General features: G+C 36.8%; 1 protein-coding gene across 1 annotated transcript; it reads left to right on the top strand.

Annotated features, from left to right (window-relative positions):
* The first annotated feature begins 1930 nt into the window (after positions 1 to 1930).
* Positions 1931 to 14321, top strand: LOC144434564 (ATP-binding cassette sub-family F member 2-like). Its single transcript, XM_078123033.1, has 13 exons — positions 1931 to 2059; positions 3037 to 3196; positions 3789 to 4007; positions 4475 to 4657; positions 5136 to 5403; positions 6353 to 6455; positions 7429 to 7524; positions 8640 to 8759; positions 9439 to 9528; positions 10068 to 10241; positions 10907 to 11035; positions 11237 to 11440; positions 11947 to 14321. Exons 2-13 carry the CDS (start codon positions 3061 to 3063, stop codon positions 12061 to 12063), a joined length of 1839 nt encoding a protein of 612 aa, XP_077979159.1. The 5' UTR covers positions 1931 to 2059; positions 3037 to 3060; the 3' UTR covers positions 12064 to 14321.
* The last annotated feature ends 296 nt before the right edge of the window (positions 14322 to 14617 follow it).

Below are 14617 nucleotides of genomic sequence, written 5' to 3'. Positions count from 1 at the left end.
ATCGAAAGAGTATTCTGAGAGCGCATATGAGTACCCATACAAAGGAAAGACCGTTTGTCTGTCAAGAGTGTGGTAAAGGGTTTCAACGGAGTAGCTATCGGAAGAATCACATGATAATGCACACAAATGAAAGACCATTTGTATGTAAAGAGTGTGGTAATGGGTTTAAAGAAAAAAACACTCTGAAGAGACACATGAAGCTGATCCATGCAAAGAAAAGATTGTTTGCATGTAAAGAGTGTGGTAAGAAATTTAATAGTAGGTGCATTCTGAAAGAACACATGATTATCCATGCGTCCCAAAAACATTTTGTATGTAACTTGTGTGATAGAAGATTTCGTCGAGGAGGTGATCTGAAGAGGCACAGGAGGAGCCACACAAATGAAACACCCATTGTACACAAATACTAACCAAACACATACAATGTAGTTCGTGTAATAAACTGTTTAAAAAAAGGGTTTTGAACTTGATGTATACCAATGTGAAATGAAAGATGTTGACAGTTCAAGCAGCAGAGCGAGGGAGGGAGGGAGGGAGGGAGGGAGGGGGAGAGAGAGAGGGGGAGGGAGCGAGAGAGAGAGAGAGAGAGAGAGAGAGAGAGAGAGAGAGAGAGAGAGAGAGAGAGAGAGAGAGAGAGAGAGAGAGAGAGAGAGAGAGAGAGAGAGAGAGAGAGAGAGAGAGAGAGAGAGAGAGAGAGAGAGAGAGAGAGGGAGGGAGGGAGGGAGGGAGGGAGGGAGGGAGGGAGGGATAGAGAGAGGGAGGGAGAGGGAGAGAGGAAGGAGGGAGAGAGAGAGAGAGAGAGAGAGGGGGGGAGGGGAGGGGAGGGAGATTGAACTCTGGAAAAATAATGAATTCAAAATCCCAATGTGCAGGGATTCCAGGCAAAGAACAAATGTGTTGACACAAGTTTGTATATATGGACAACAGATTATACTACATAATCTAAATATTAAAATCAACATTCCTATGCAATAAATAAATAAATAAATAGATAAATAAATATATACACATATATATTGAACAAAATCAGAAACTCCTAAAGTTAACTTAATGCATTTGGTGACGATTTTGTGAGCGTAGTCCATGAATACCAAGGGAAATGGGATCAAAGCACAAAGGTGGCACTCGCACAACATGTATCTATTAATTCATGATAAAGAGTGGCTGATTATTTCAAATTGTTATATACATTGTGCCAGATGTAGACACTGTTTATGGTCTACTGGCATTAGTCTGTTAGTCTATAAGATATGACATTCGTGCCTGGTTTGTGCCATGCTATTAGCCAGCTGTCACTGGTTTAGAAGCCTGATATGGTTGAACAACACGACACATCTTCCAGTCTGATACTGGTACTGGCATGTATAGTATTGGAAGGGTTTCTAAACAGCGCCACCAACGACTATTTTGTTGTACCATATACACCATGTATATACACATAATGTATACATCCCGTCCACATATCCAGCGCCACCCACCTTGTTTTCTCACAGGCGAGTTTTACTCAAAGAAAGATACATTTTAGTGATGAACATTCCACATATAAATACAACATGTTCTAATTTTGTTTTTAAAGTAAAAAAAAAAATACACACTGTACATTCAACACATGTAATGTTAAACCAGTTTTAGAATCATTTACTCCACTTCACCAGATATATAAATTAAAAGAATAGCATACACACTGCCAGCCGATATTTTGATAGATATTTGCAATATTCACACATTTTTGTAGTTTTTGCCGAAACTAATTTTTCTTTTAGGGTAAAACCGAAATTAATTTCATTTGTTAAAAACAACTTTGACAAATCAAAGAATATTAAATCGTATCATGCGTCATGCATGCTGCTGAGTGGTCGTGGCGTCATTGTAAATTAACTGCACTGATGTCATTCTCGGAATCGAATCCGATGTTTCTCGAAAGAAGCCGAGCATTTCCTTATTTGGTAACAGGAATTTCGTCATTGACGAAACGGCAACCGGAGGCACATGTACTAAACTGTTGTGGTGATCAGTCGTGAAAATCGTAACGTCTCGCTTGAAGAATATAATTTAAAAGGTAAATATACATGTATATGGATAAAACGGATCATACTGTATGGTTTTAGAAATATGAGATTATTCACAGGCGTTGAATTCTTGTCGGCTTTTCAGCTCTAAGCGATTGTGTAATTCGCCGGTAACCGGCACATTGACATTCATTTTTCATTGAATGATATTCGCTTCCGTATGGAAATGTAGTTCCTTATATGCGAGGGGAGGGTGTAAATTAATTGATGGAAACTCAAAACAGATAACAGTTGTCAAGGGAGTTCACGCTCATACTTGTTAGTTATCATGTCCATATATTCCTGTCAGCGACAAGCCGACCGGCCAAAGTGACGTCACAAAGAAAGGCGGTAAGGTTGAGTCTGAATACCGACCTTGAAAAAATGCTATGGCGTTCCAACAGCTGTCACCCACACGCTATTCGTGTGGTAGTTAGGGGACCGGCAGAAGGCAATTTGTCAACAAGGAACTCTCATACCTATATGTCGTGTTTTGTTGGGATTCCACACCGATTGCTATTTGATACGCGAGTCGTGGTTGTCGCATGTCGGTGTCGCGACGGTCTCTCATATCTGACATAATTCAGTAGAGCCAGGTCTAAACACAGTCCATTCCTGAGTCACTGAACGTTGTAACTGGTGTAAAAAATGGGATTTGGTATTCGTCAGCACACGTACACGAATGACAGTGGTGAAGAAATAACGTGACTGTTGACAATGACATGCAAACCAATGTTTCAGCCTTGTACAAGCATACAAAAAAAGGGAGAAAATTATTACCATAAACATCAAAGATGAAATTATTACAGTTGCTTTAGGCTTCTGTGTACAGCAAAATCTGTCGATTTGTTTTATTTGAGAAGAAATAAAGTCATGTGCCACAACTATCAGTATATCATAGAGGAACCACTTCCATCGTTGTGCCTCTACATGTACATGTTGTTCTAACTAATCCACTCATTTCTTTCTGTAAACTTATTTCTTGTAGACCAATCCATATTACAGAATAAGAATGCCCTCTGAAGCAGCTAAAAAACGTCAAGCCAAAAAGAAGGAAGCTGCAAAGCAAAGGCAAAGGAAAGGAGCCAAAGCCCAGACTGATTCTGAAACTCAACAGACAAACGGAGTTGAAAATGGAAGCAGGAATGGTAAGCCCAAATAAAAAATAGTCTTAGGTAATTTTAGATGAAAGACACTTTGAATAAATTTGTAAATATCACTAGTAAATTAGATATCTGAACTCAGTTTTAGTTTGAGTAATTTTCACAAAATTGTATAGTCTAAAGACTATCCATGGCTTTGAATCTCAAGACCTCTCTTCACCTCAGCTAACTCAACAAGAAATCATGAACCAAAAGTTCCTACAAATGAGTTAACACCAAACTGTTAGAATGGTGTAAACAGTTGATAAGTATTATCCAGACACATGACAAATGCATAATTATTTGTTGTAGTTTAGGTGGTCAGGCAGGAGTGGGTGAAAATACACATCCACTCTAGAAATTTATAGTACATAATGGAGGCGCATCTAAAACTTGGGAAAAAACATAGAAAGTTTGCAATTTTCCATTGGAAAATCCAGCAATTGTAAAATATTGTCTTTTTTTTCATTGCTCTGTATTGTGAATGTGATGTAAAAGTGACTGAAACTCAACAACACTCCAGGAGATTGTCTTGACTATGTAAGAAATTCTTATAAATTCAATTTTTAAAAATATATTTAATATCTTTGTGATTTAGGAGCAAGTGCTGATGTCAATGGTGCATCGGCAGCCATGTCAGACCTCATGATCAACACAGGCAGATCCTGTACAGGAGTTTTAGCATCTCACCCTAGCAGCAGAGACATCAAGATTTATAATTTCTCCTTGACTTTTCATGGTGTAGAACTATTATCTGATACTAAAATTGAATTGAACTGTGGTCGCAAGTACGGTCTTGTTGGGCTAAATGGATCCGGTAAGTCATGGTACAGTGTTCTCCATAGATTGCTTAATACTTATTCTCAAGGGTGCTCAAAGACCAGCAACTTCATCTGTACATGCCAGCTACAGACCAGGAATGAAGATTTTTGGATCTGATAGCTATCAAGACATCATTTGGGGGCATGAAATGGTGATGTTGGCATAGGATTTTGATTATGTCCAGAGCATGCTCACAAATTATGACTCATGAGAGAGCTTGCCACCCACACTACTTTGTTTGGGGATAACACAGTATGAGGTTTCTGTACAGTTCACTAACACTAACAGTAACGAGTAAAGAACTGTTGTGCTGAATAAAAATAAATGTTCCCTTTGATGCAAGTCAGTACTACTCAAAAATTCCAGTCGTTGTAGTTTTCCATTTACACTACAGTACGTCATAAGAAATGCGTTTCTCACTAAATCTAACTACTTTCTATGTAATTCATTTTGAAATAACAGGTAAATCTACATTCTTAAATGTGTTGGGGAATCGTGAAGTGCCTATACCTGAACACATTGATATCTTTTACTTGTCAAGAGAAATAGCTGCTAGTGACAAGACGGCTCTACAGTGTGTAATGGAAGTAGATTCAGAAAGAAATAGACTTGAGAAAGAAGCTGAAGAAATAGGCCATATTGAATGTGAGTGAAATAGTGAAGTCTTAACAAGTTGCACATATTTTGAAGTACAAGTTGCACTGAGATCTCGAGAATATGAATTTCTTGTACTAAGTTGTAATTCAGATGATTGGCAGTTGCACTGAGATCTCGAGAATTTGAATTTCTTGTACTAACTTGTAATTCAGATGATTGGCAGTTGCACTGAGATCTCGAGAATATGAATTTCTTGTACTAACTTGTAATTCAGATGATTAGCAGTTGCACTAAGATCTCGAGAATATGAATTTCTTGTACCAACTTGTTATTCAGATAGTTGACAGTTGCCCGAAATCTTGAGAATACATGCGAGTGTTTGCTGCTAACACCTCACCAACATGTGTTAGCAGTTGGGAGGTTATTGCCTGTTCCAGCTAGATGACATCACTGAGTTGTATCCCAAAGTTATCATGACAACAGCTCATAAATCTATAGTTTCTCTTTCTTTTTATGTATGATACAGCTGAAAGTGATCGTTTGATGGATATCTTTGAACGTCTCGATGATCTGGATGCTGACAAAGCTGAGAGTACAGGTGCTCGAATCCTACACGGTTTAGGCTTTGATCACGAAATGCAAAACAGAGCTTGTAAACACTTTTCTGGAGGCTGGCGAATGAGAATCGCTTTAGCCAGGGCATTATATATCAAACCACATTTACTGGTATTAGATGAACCTACAAACCATCTAGATTTAAATGCTTGTGTATGGTTAGAAGAGGAATTGAAAGAGTAAGTGTACTTCGCTAACACCGTTCACCTTAGCTGTTAACTAACTCCGATTATATCTATCATTGAAGCTAAGGCCAAATGTGAAAAGAAGATATGCTTATACCTTGATTCTACAAAGTTTTCCACAGTAGGCTGTAGGCTTTAATACACACATTTAGTTTTTAAAACAAATAGCATGCCTGTTTGTTCAATTTGTAGTTATTAGTGTACAAACAAATACTCCCCTGGTAGAGAGAATATTAACACACAAAAGCAGGGATGTCACTACCCCCAAAACTTGAAATAAAGAAAAGAATAAATAACTCTCCCTAATTTTGAAAGTACGGAATCGGAATCACAAGAAATTTAGAGCTTAGTATTAACAGTACAAGCTTGGGACATGATGGAAACAGGACGGGACAAGTTAAAGAGTAAGCCTCACAGATATCACTCAGACTTTATAGACATGGAATTAGATGTTGAGAACTTGTTGATTGCCCCTTTGTAGACTGGGTTCAAGGCTCAAAACTAGCAGTAGTCCAGGGTACATAGACTACTAAACATTGTATCTTGACTCCCAAATTATGAATGTTGCAGTAGTCCAGACACCTTGGCTACTAAACATCATATCTAGACTACCGAATTAATAGTAGTCCAGGGTACATAGACTACTAAACATTGTATCGAGACTACCAAATTAGCAGTAGTCCAGGGTACATAGACTACTAAACATTGTATCGAGACTACCAAATTAGCAGTAGTCCAGGACACATAGACTTCTAAACATTGTATTGTCTAGTTGGAAATCAATAGAAAATTGTAGCAATTCATTTGACAGAATTTCAATTACCAAGCATAAGTTGAATTTGAGCACAGAGAGTTTACAATTTTCAACCCGCCACCAACCTCATGGAGTGGAAAATTTCCCCAACTTGGTTCCATTGATAACATTTGTTGTTCTTCTCAACAGATATAAACGTATATTGGTGCTAGTATCACATTCCCAAGATTTCCTTAATGGTGTCTGTACTAATATCATACATTTACACAAGAATGAACTGAAGTATTATGGCGTAAGTATGCCCCTAAAATATTAGTATCTCGTTCCTAGTGTTGTGTACCATGTGCCGACCCGGTGTATATGCAGTGTGAAAGAATGCAATGATAGGAAGTCAGCTATATGGAAGCTAACACACACAAACTGAAACTACTGTTGCATTGTGGAAATTGATGTCATTACATTCACAATAGGGTGGCATCACTCATAGGAAGCTTTCCTCAAGTGGCCACATTCAACATCATTCAGTGTTCACACCATGATTATATCCACATAACTAAGGCATCGCTGTCATCCACTCGCACAATCTACCACATGCAATGACAATAGTTTTATTTTGTAGTAATCTTAATTAGCCGATAGCTGGCTTTCCATAGTAATGTGTACAACTGTATTAATGCATCCAAAACATATTACCAAGACTTTAAAAAGTCTTAGTGGCTCTGAACAGGTTTATATATAGAACAAAGGACACTTGTATGACTAGAAAAAATAAAAAAAATAAAAAGTTTGCTCCATTCTTTCTGTAAGTTAAATGATGTAACTCTTATTTAATTTGAAAAAAAAAATCTGAAGGTGAACACATCACAAAGAAAATTAGCATTGATTCGTACACAATATTCCATACTTCAACACACTGTTTCAGATGTTGGTATAGAAAATTGTTGGTCTGCTAGGAACTCGTTCATATTCATAGTTACAAAGGGTATATACATCCCTGTGTATGGTAGTAGTTGTATGTACATATGTGCATGTGCTTGAAGAATGATGACATCGAAAGGCCGAATTACAGTTACTGGCTTTTTCACACCAGTGACAATGCTAAAAATTACCTGGAAGCGATTATCCTTATTCTGACTTCAAGCACATGAAATGATAAAAGTTAAAATTATTTCTTTCTTTTTTGTACTTCGAGAAACACACCAAAGCAAACTGTCACTGACAATGATGTAGTAATGGTGATATGTATATATGTTTGATTATGACAGGGTAACTATGATACGTATGTAAGAACACGATCTGAACTGGAGGAGAATCAAATGAAGAGATACGCCTGGGAACAGGCTCAGATTAATCATATGAAGGTAAGTAACTGAAAACCAACATTGATATGTCATATTATATCAGTGTTTTTGCTAAGGTTTGGGAACCCCGGTAACAGAAAGGGGGAAAGAGGTAAAACTGGTAGTGCTTCCCATGCAATGTATCATAGTTTAGGTGGGGAACCCCGGTAAAATGATGTGGGAACCCCGGTAGATTTTACCTACTTACCGCCCTTAAATAAAACACTGTATATGCTTGAATGATCACAGATAGGTATGTGGGTAGGTGTTGGTGTTGGTGGGTGGGGGGTGGGGTGGTTCATATTCAGAAACTCTGCTGATCGTGGAAAGGGCTGATATGGTAAGCACTTTGAGATGTAAAACAGTATTGTGTCCTGTATGAGAACCAGAGAGCTCAAAAACCGAGTACACTGAGAAGCTCATGTGAAGTCCGTAAATTTATCTCAAATGGGCGTAATGCACCTGCAACAGTGCAAATTTTAAACGTCAAATCATGAACAGTGTAAAAAAAAATAACACTCAATGAAATATTTTTAGGGTGGTTACATTCTATCCATATCATTTGGAAGTCTAATTTATGTATTTGAATTGTTCGAAGTAACCACTAGCATGCTTGAAGGATGATGACATCGAAAGGCCGAATTACAGTTACTGAGTTTTGTACCAGTGACAATGCTAAAGATAACCTGGAAGCGATTATCCTTATTCTGACTTCAAGTAAAAGTAGTGTTCGTTACTACAGAAAAATGTCTCTCAAAAAGGAAATGTGTAAAAGTAGTGTTCGTTACTACAGAAAAATGTCTCTCAAAAAGGAAATGTGTAAAAGTAGTGTTCGTTACTACAGAAAAATGTCTCTCAAAAAGGAAATGTGTAAAAGTAGTGTTCGTTACTACAGAAAAATGTCTCTCAAAAAGGAAATGTGTAAAAGTAGTGTTCGTTACTACAGAAAAATGTCTCTCAAAAAGGAAATGTGTAAAAGTAGTGTTCGTTACTACAGAAAAATGTCTCTCAAAAAGGAAATGTGTAAAAGTAGTGTTCGCTACTACAGAAAAATGTCTCTCAAAAAGGAAATGTGTGTAGAAAAATTATGTATTATTGTTTGTGTTTAATCACTATTGTATGTTTTTACTCGCCAGGATTACATTGCCCGGTTTGGTCACGGTAGTGCTAAATTAGCCAGACAAGCCCAAAGTAAAGAAAAGACATTAGGTAAAATGGTTGCCGGAGGACTCGCAGACAAAGTAGTAGCTGATAAGGTAAGTCTAGAAATTGGTGTCTGAAAAGATGATGTATAAAGGGGCAGTTTTCTTACAAAATGTTTCAGAAAGGCAGAATGATAGGTTATGTAATGTAATCTTATCAATGTGCATCTGCTTTATCTGCCAAGTCCCATGAGGCACAACGGTGAACCAGTGTGAGAACCCTAGAGGTGAATGAGAGTTTTTGGTGTGGTTTTTCGTGGCAGTTGTGCAAAATTTACTTGATGTAAAATCATGAAATGACTCCAGAACCCAAAGGTTATTTCCTGGAGTACTGTTCAAGCATTGGAAGTTACTATGAGTGGATGATTGAAATCTTATTTTGAGTATTAAAATGTCCAGAATTGTCCAGGTTGTTTTGTAGATTGTCAGGAAGTTGTATTTATGTTTTTCTCTGCTAAATAATTGTTTGCTTTGTGAAATTTTGCCACACAATATTATGTATTATATATATTACCACACAATAGCATGAAGTTTTTCAGTAAATATTTTTGACTTCAATGTACAGGAATTGGGTTTGGGATTTGTGTAGATTACCAAAGTATACGGGTATGTGAAGTGTCCTAAACTCTCGGGTTAAATTGGCATGTGGGCACATATATATTTATAATTATGGTTACATGTTCTCTAGCATAGAATCACCTAACCTTTGTATTTCGTTCTGTTTTCATTTCAGACTTTATCATTCTATTTCCCAGAGTGTGGTACTATACCACCGCCAGTGGTTATGGTGCAGAATGTTAGCTTTAGATATGAAGATGATAAGGTAATGCGTGTAAAATAGCATGCATCTCAGTTTATATCTAAGAGATTTTATACGATATTCAAGCCAAGTTATTGTCTTTGAACAGAAAATATGGATTACATACCAAGATCTTTCTATGTCACGACAAACCCATGTCTACGTTTTGCATTTCTCGATATACAAGTCAAAATGTTCCAAATCGCGATTATTTTTCCTGATTTTTCATAAATTATGCTTGAGGAGGTATAATTATATTATTCCCCGATATTTTATTTCATTCAGCTGGAAAATACTCATGACCTAAGGGTTTGTCACTACTCGTGTAACTACTCATAGTGACAAGGCCCCTTATGTCACTCATTTTCCTCAGCTGAAAGAAGAAAAATATTGGGCAATAGTATCTACCGTATTTACTCGTGTTAGCGCCCTCACATGGGCAAGTACCCAGTGCTTTTATTTAGACTGTCTATTTTTAGAATAGTTGCAGTTGTAATTATATTAATGAAAATTGCTTGATACCCCACTGTATAACAACCATTTGCATGTCACTTTGTCCACAGCCATGGATTTACAAAAACTTAGAGTTTGGAATTGACTTGGATTCAAGAGTAGCCTTGGTGGGTCCCAACGGTGCTGGTAAATCAACACTCCTCAAACTCTTACTTGGTGAACTTGTTCCAAGCGATGGCCTTATACGAAAACATCCCCATCTTAGAATGGGAAGATTTCATCAGGTAAGTGTCTTACTACCAATAACTGTTATGAAGAAATTAATCATGTATTTATTCGCTTGCAGTAAAATTTCACCCAAATTTCATCAAAGCTGTATTTGAATTAATAGATTGTAAGATATGTCATGTTTTTCAGCCCCAGTCAGCTTTCTCTTGAAATGGTAGTTGATAGGTGGCACATTCCATATCGTGCAGACTACATTATAATTCCCTGCCATAAATTTCTATTCCGTAGTGGGCAAAGCCCAAGGGAGATACTACAATACTTTGAGTTTGGTCTGTCTATGCGTCTGTCCATCAGTTCGCATCATTTCTGACATGCACAACAAGCTATATTCATTCAAACTTGGTACAAATGTGACTTACAATGATACTTTACTGTACATGTTGGAAGTCAATGTAATAGTTTCAATAGAAACACCAAGTCAATGTGTAATGTTTTCATTAGAAACCTGTTTCTATTACACTGTGAAAGAATAGTAATGCTTATCAGTGTTCAGTGTGATTGGACAAAGAATCCTGCTGTGTTTGTTGTGTATCTGTTATTGTCTGTCTAGAGTTGAAGTATGTCTAGCTCTGTGTCAAAAACGTAATATCCCATGAGTGAAAGACCAAACCAACGCCATTTTAGCTATATTCACAACTCTGTTTCATCTCTCTCTCCACAGCATTTAACTGAATCTTTAGATCTAGATCTTAGTGCATTGGAGTATATGATGGGGTGTTTTCCAGAAGTGAAAGAGAAGGAAGATATGAGAAAAATCATTGGTAGATATGGACTCTCAGGGAAACAACAGGTAAATATAGATCTCTGCTAAATTTATCATCTTGTCTGATTTCACTATTTAAATAGAAGAAAACTGTGCCAAAAGGGATGGAAGAGAACATATATACATATTTTACTACTGACACTATAAAGAGGCGGATATTACGCAACAGAGGATGATGGTTTACATAAGGCCGTTCTGATGAAAATTATTTTTGTTCTTCCTTCCCAGGTTTGTCCCATGCGTAATTTATCGGATGGTCAACGTTGTCGTGTCATCTTTGCATGGATATCGTGGCAAACACCTCATCTTCTACTACTTGACGAACCTACCAATCATTTAGATATAGAAACCATTGATTCCCTAGCTGATGCTATCAATAACTTTGATGGTGGAATGGTTCTCGTTAGCCACGACTTCAGACTAATAGGACAGGTGAGTCTAAACAGAGTGATTTAGAACTCAAGATTATAGGAGAATTAAGTGATTGAGAACTCAAGATTGTGTGGGACTGAGAGTCGCGCAGTTTCAGTGATAGAATGTTTTGAAGATAAAGTCTTCAGCTGGTTAACAGTCTCTTCAAAAGTACAGTATATGAAAATGTCTGTGGTAGAGATGAATTTCTGCACTTTTCACAATCCCGAAGGGAGTTGACTCCTAACATAGTGAAATGCCACACCAACCCTGTTTCTGTTGTATTTCACCCTAACACAATGAAATGCCACACCAATATTTCTCCGTATTAGTAGTATTACGGAAACAGTGAAATGCCACACCAACCCTGTTCCTGTTGTATTTCACCTAACCACAGTGAAATACCACACCAACCCTGTTCCTGTTGTATTTCACTTAACACAGTGAAATACCACACCAACCCTATTTCTGCTGTAATTCTTTGACTCCTAACACCAGCCATTGTTTCTGTTTAAAAAAAAAAACAGGTTGCAGAAGAAATCTGGGAATGCAATAAGAAGACAATAACGAAATGGAAAGGGGATATCCTCTCATACAAGGACGACCTACGTGCCAAAGTTCTCAAAGAAAACAAAGACAAATAATTTGCATTTACACTATGATAACTGCATGCCTCCTGACGTGTACATTGCCTGGTTTATAGTTTTATCAATCATGATATTCAATAGTCACATGGCCTGATCATGACCCCCCCAGGTCAACGGATGTTACTATATCACGTTGCAGGATTCATAAATTTTGCTGCCTCACAGAGCAGTGATCCCCCATAGTGATGGCAATACAGGTTATGAAGATAAAACTAACTTAATATCACACAGTAATTTCAGTTTGCTGGATATTTAAATTTGCTTGATATTTGAATCATGTTAATTTCATGACGCGTTCAACTGCTACACAGAGTTTGGTTCGCTGCAGCGTATACTGTCTTCTCTCTTTGTAATGGTTTGTGAATTTGATTAGGAGTCAAGTTTAGGACTGACAAACAGTTCTCTGGCAGAGTTGTAGAAAAAAGTTGGTCCAGAACAAAAGAAAGAATCTATCTAACCCTTATGGCTCCACTGATAAGATAACACTAATTTGAGAACCTGGGATTGAAACCTTGGCCTTTTAAAGTAGGTATTCTCAACACTGAAAATTACCTGGAACAGACGTAGTTCCATCACTGATTTGCACCACTGCTGCTGAAATGGAACACATAGAGAAATGAATCATGCATTGTCTATTAGATCAGAAGTAATTTAGTGTTTAACTCAAAGATATGAACATAAATAAGGTCACGTAGAGTTCAAATAAGGCTTTTGTCAATTTTATTCATCCTACATATATACTACGGATAGTCACTGTCCTCCTTACCTCTGAACTGTATTTGGTTTTAAGTTTTGATTATTACTAGCCGGGAATGATGTTGTTTGTGACGCACTGAAACCTTGTGTTCTTAAGTTGTTAGTAACCATAGAAACAATTTTGCTTCAGTAGGAAGGCATTGCAGGGCTTAGGTCCTCTTCAACTCCAAATAGTAACTTCTTTAATGTACCACCTACTCACAAAAATGACAAATTACAAAGTTTATCGTACCATATACAAACTCTTTATTTAATACAGAATTCTTGTTAACCCCCTAACTTGCTGAAAGTGAACAATATATGGCAAGTATTAGTGTCTTAAGGAGTCTTGAGGCACTCGCATCAAAGACAACTTTTCAGTATTTTAAACATCTTTAAAAGACAGTTGAAAAAAAGAATTACACTTTTACAGAGTCAGTGTATCCAGAGGAGGAATTGAACAAATTTTCAACATGCTTTTGTGTATTTGAAAATTAGGAAAAAATTATTGTCCTGTTTTAGAGACTTCTGAAAAGTGCAAATCAGGTAAATTGTAAAATTAAAGTTTGGAGTGCGCAAACAGTAAGTAAGTACAAACATACCAAGTAATCAAACAGTTTTTTTCAATTTGGCTAATTTAAGATAATGATGTAGGAACTTTTTCACTCAAAGGTGCAAAGATATATCTGCCAAAAAAAAAATTCAGGAATTTCTTCTTCCGATAGTTTGTAGTTCAATTAACAATATATTATCATATCCCAAATTTGGTTTCAAACCAGCTGAGATTATCAAAATGTTGCCAAACGTTCCAAGAAAATGAGGAAGTTTTTTTTCATACATAGAATAAGTTTATGGTAAATTTTGTTGATCGGAGAGAAAAATTGCGTACCCATACTTGTCTGTGGTGTAACTGGGATAGATTTACATACATTCTAGCTACAATTTTGACAGGAATCTGAGGGAAATACTTGGGGAACTTGGGTAGATTTGACAACGTGTAGCACCCTTAAAGTAAAACATTTGCAATATTCATTGCCTATACCTACTACTACAGTCAATATCGAGGTAAATTATGATATAAGCAGACATGATGTGTGATAACCTAAAAACTGTGATTTCATTGGCTAAGAAGTATTTGATATGTAAATGTCATTCAAAAGTTGAATTCAACCAATAAGGATGTTCAATCAGATGCAGTGCAAGCCAGTCACATGATGATGATCTGGCCTGGCTAACATTGCAATCACCTGAACACATATTTAACAGAAACCAATATATTTAGTAGTTTAGTGGAATATTTGCAATACATTGCAATCCCTAGGATTTTATTAGAAATTGATACAGACTGAGACATTGGTAATATAAAGTTATTTAACTTATTGCCTCTGGCATAAAGCATATTATTTTTGATATGCATTTATGAATTCTATTATTTATTTCGCACAATTTTGTGAAATTTCTACTTTTTAGTCTAGCTAAACAAGTGTTGTAATTTGGAAGAGTTCAATAAACCTTTATGAGAGCAAATTCAAAATGTGCCAGTTTTTTGTACTTTGTCTGACTATAACTTGACATTTCCGTCAGTTTTAGAGAACATTTTGATAATGGCCATGATTTCCCAATTCGGAGTTAGTCCTATTTTCAATTCCAGATAAACCCATTAAGATGAATTGTGTGATTGTGTGTGTATGCAGTGTCCCCCCCCCCCACACACACACACACATGCAAGGTGTAATAAATGCAATGAACATGCATTATCTTGACTGATTAGATCGTCCCTTTAAGATGTACAATGTACATCATGCATTTGGGAGAA

The sequence above is a fragment of the Glandiceps talaboti genome, chromosome 4, assembly GCF_964340395.1.
Source record: "Glandiceps talaboti chromosome 4, keGlaTala1.1, whole genome shotgun sequence".
Lineage (NCBI taxonomy): Eukaryota > Metazoa > Hemichordata > Enteropneusta > Spengelidae > Glandiceps > Glandiceps talaboti.
Note: the sequence above shows the minus strand (reverse complement) of the source record. Positions and strands in the feature narration are given on the sequence as shown.

What these genes read in the sequence shown, in the direction of transcription:
- LOC144434564 (XM_078123033.1), top strand. Translation starts at nt 3,061, where the DNA reads ATGCCCTCTGAAGCAGCTAAAAAACGTCAAGCCAAAAAGAAGGAAGCT. An exon ending in TGAAAATGGAAGCAGGAATG is followed by an intron (nt 3,197 to 3,788) that starts GTAAGCCCAAAT and finishes TTTGTGATTTAG; the next exon opens with GAGCAAGTGCTGATGTCAAT. An exon ending in CTCAGATTAATCATATGAAG is followed by an intron (nt 7,525 to 8,639) that starts GTAAGTAACTGA and finishes TTTACTCGCCAG; the next exon opens with GATTACATTGCCCGGTTTGG.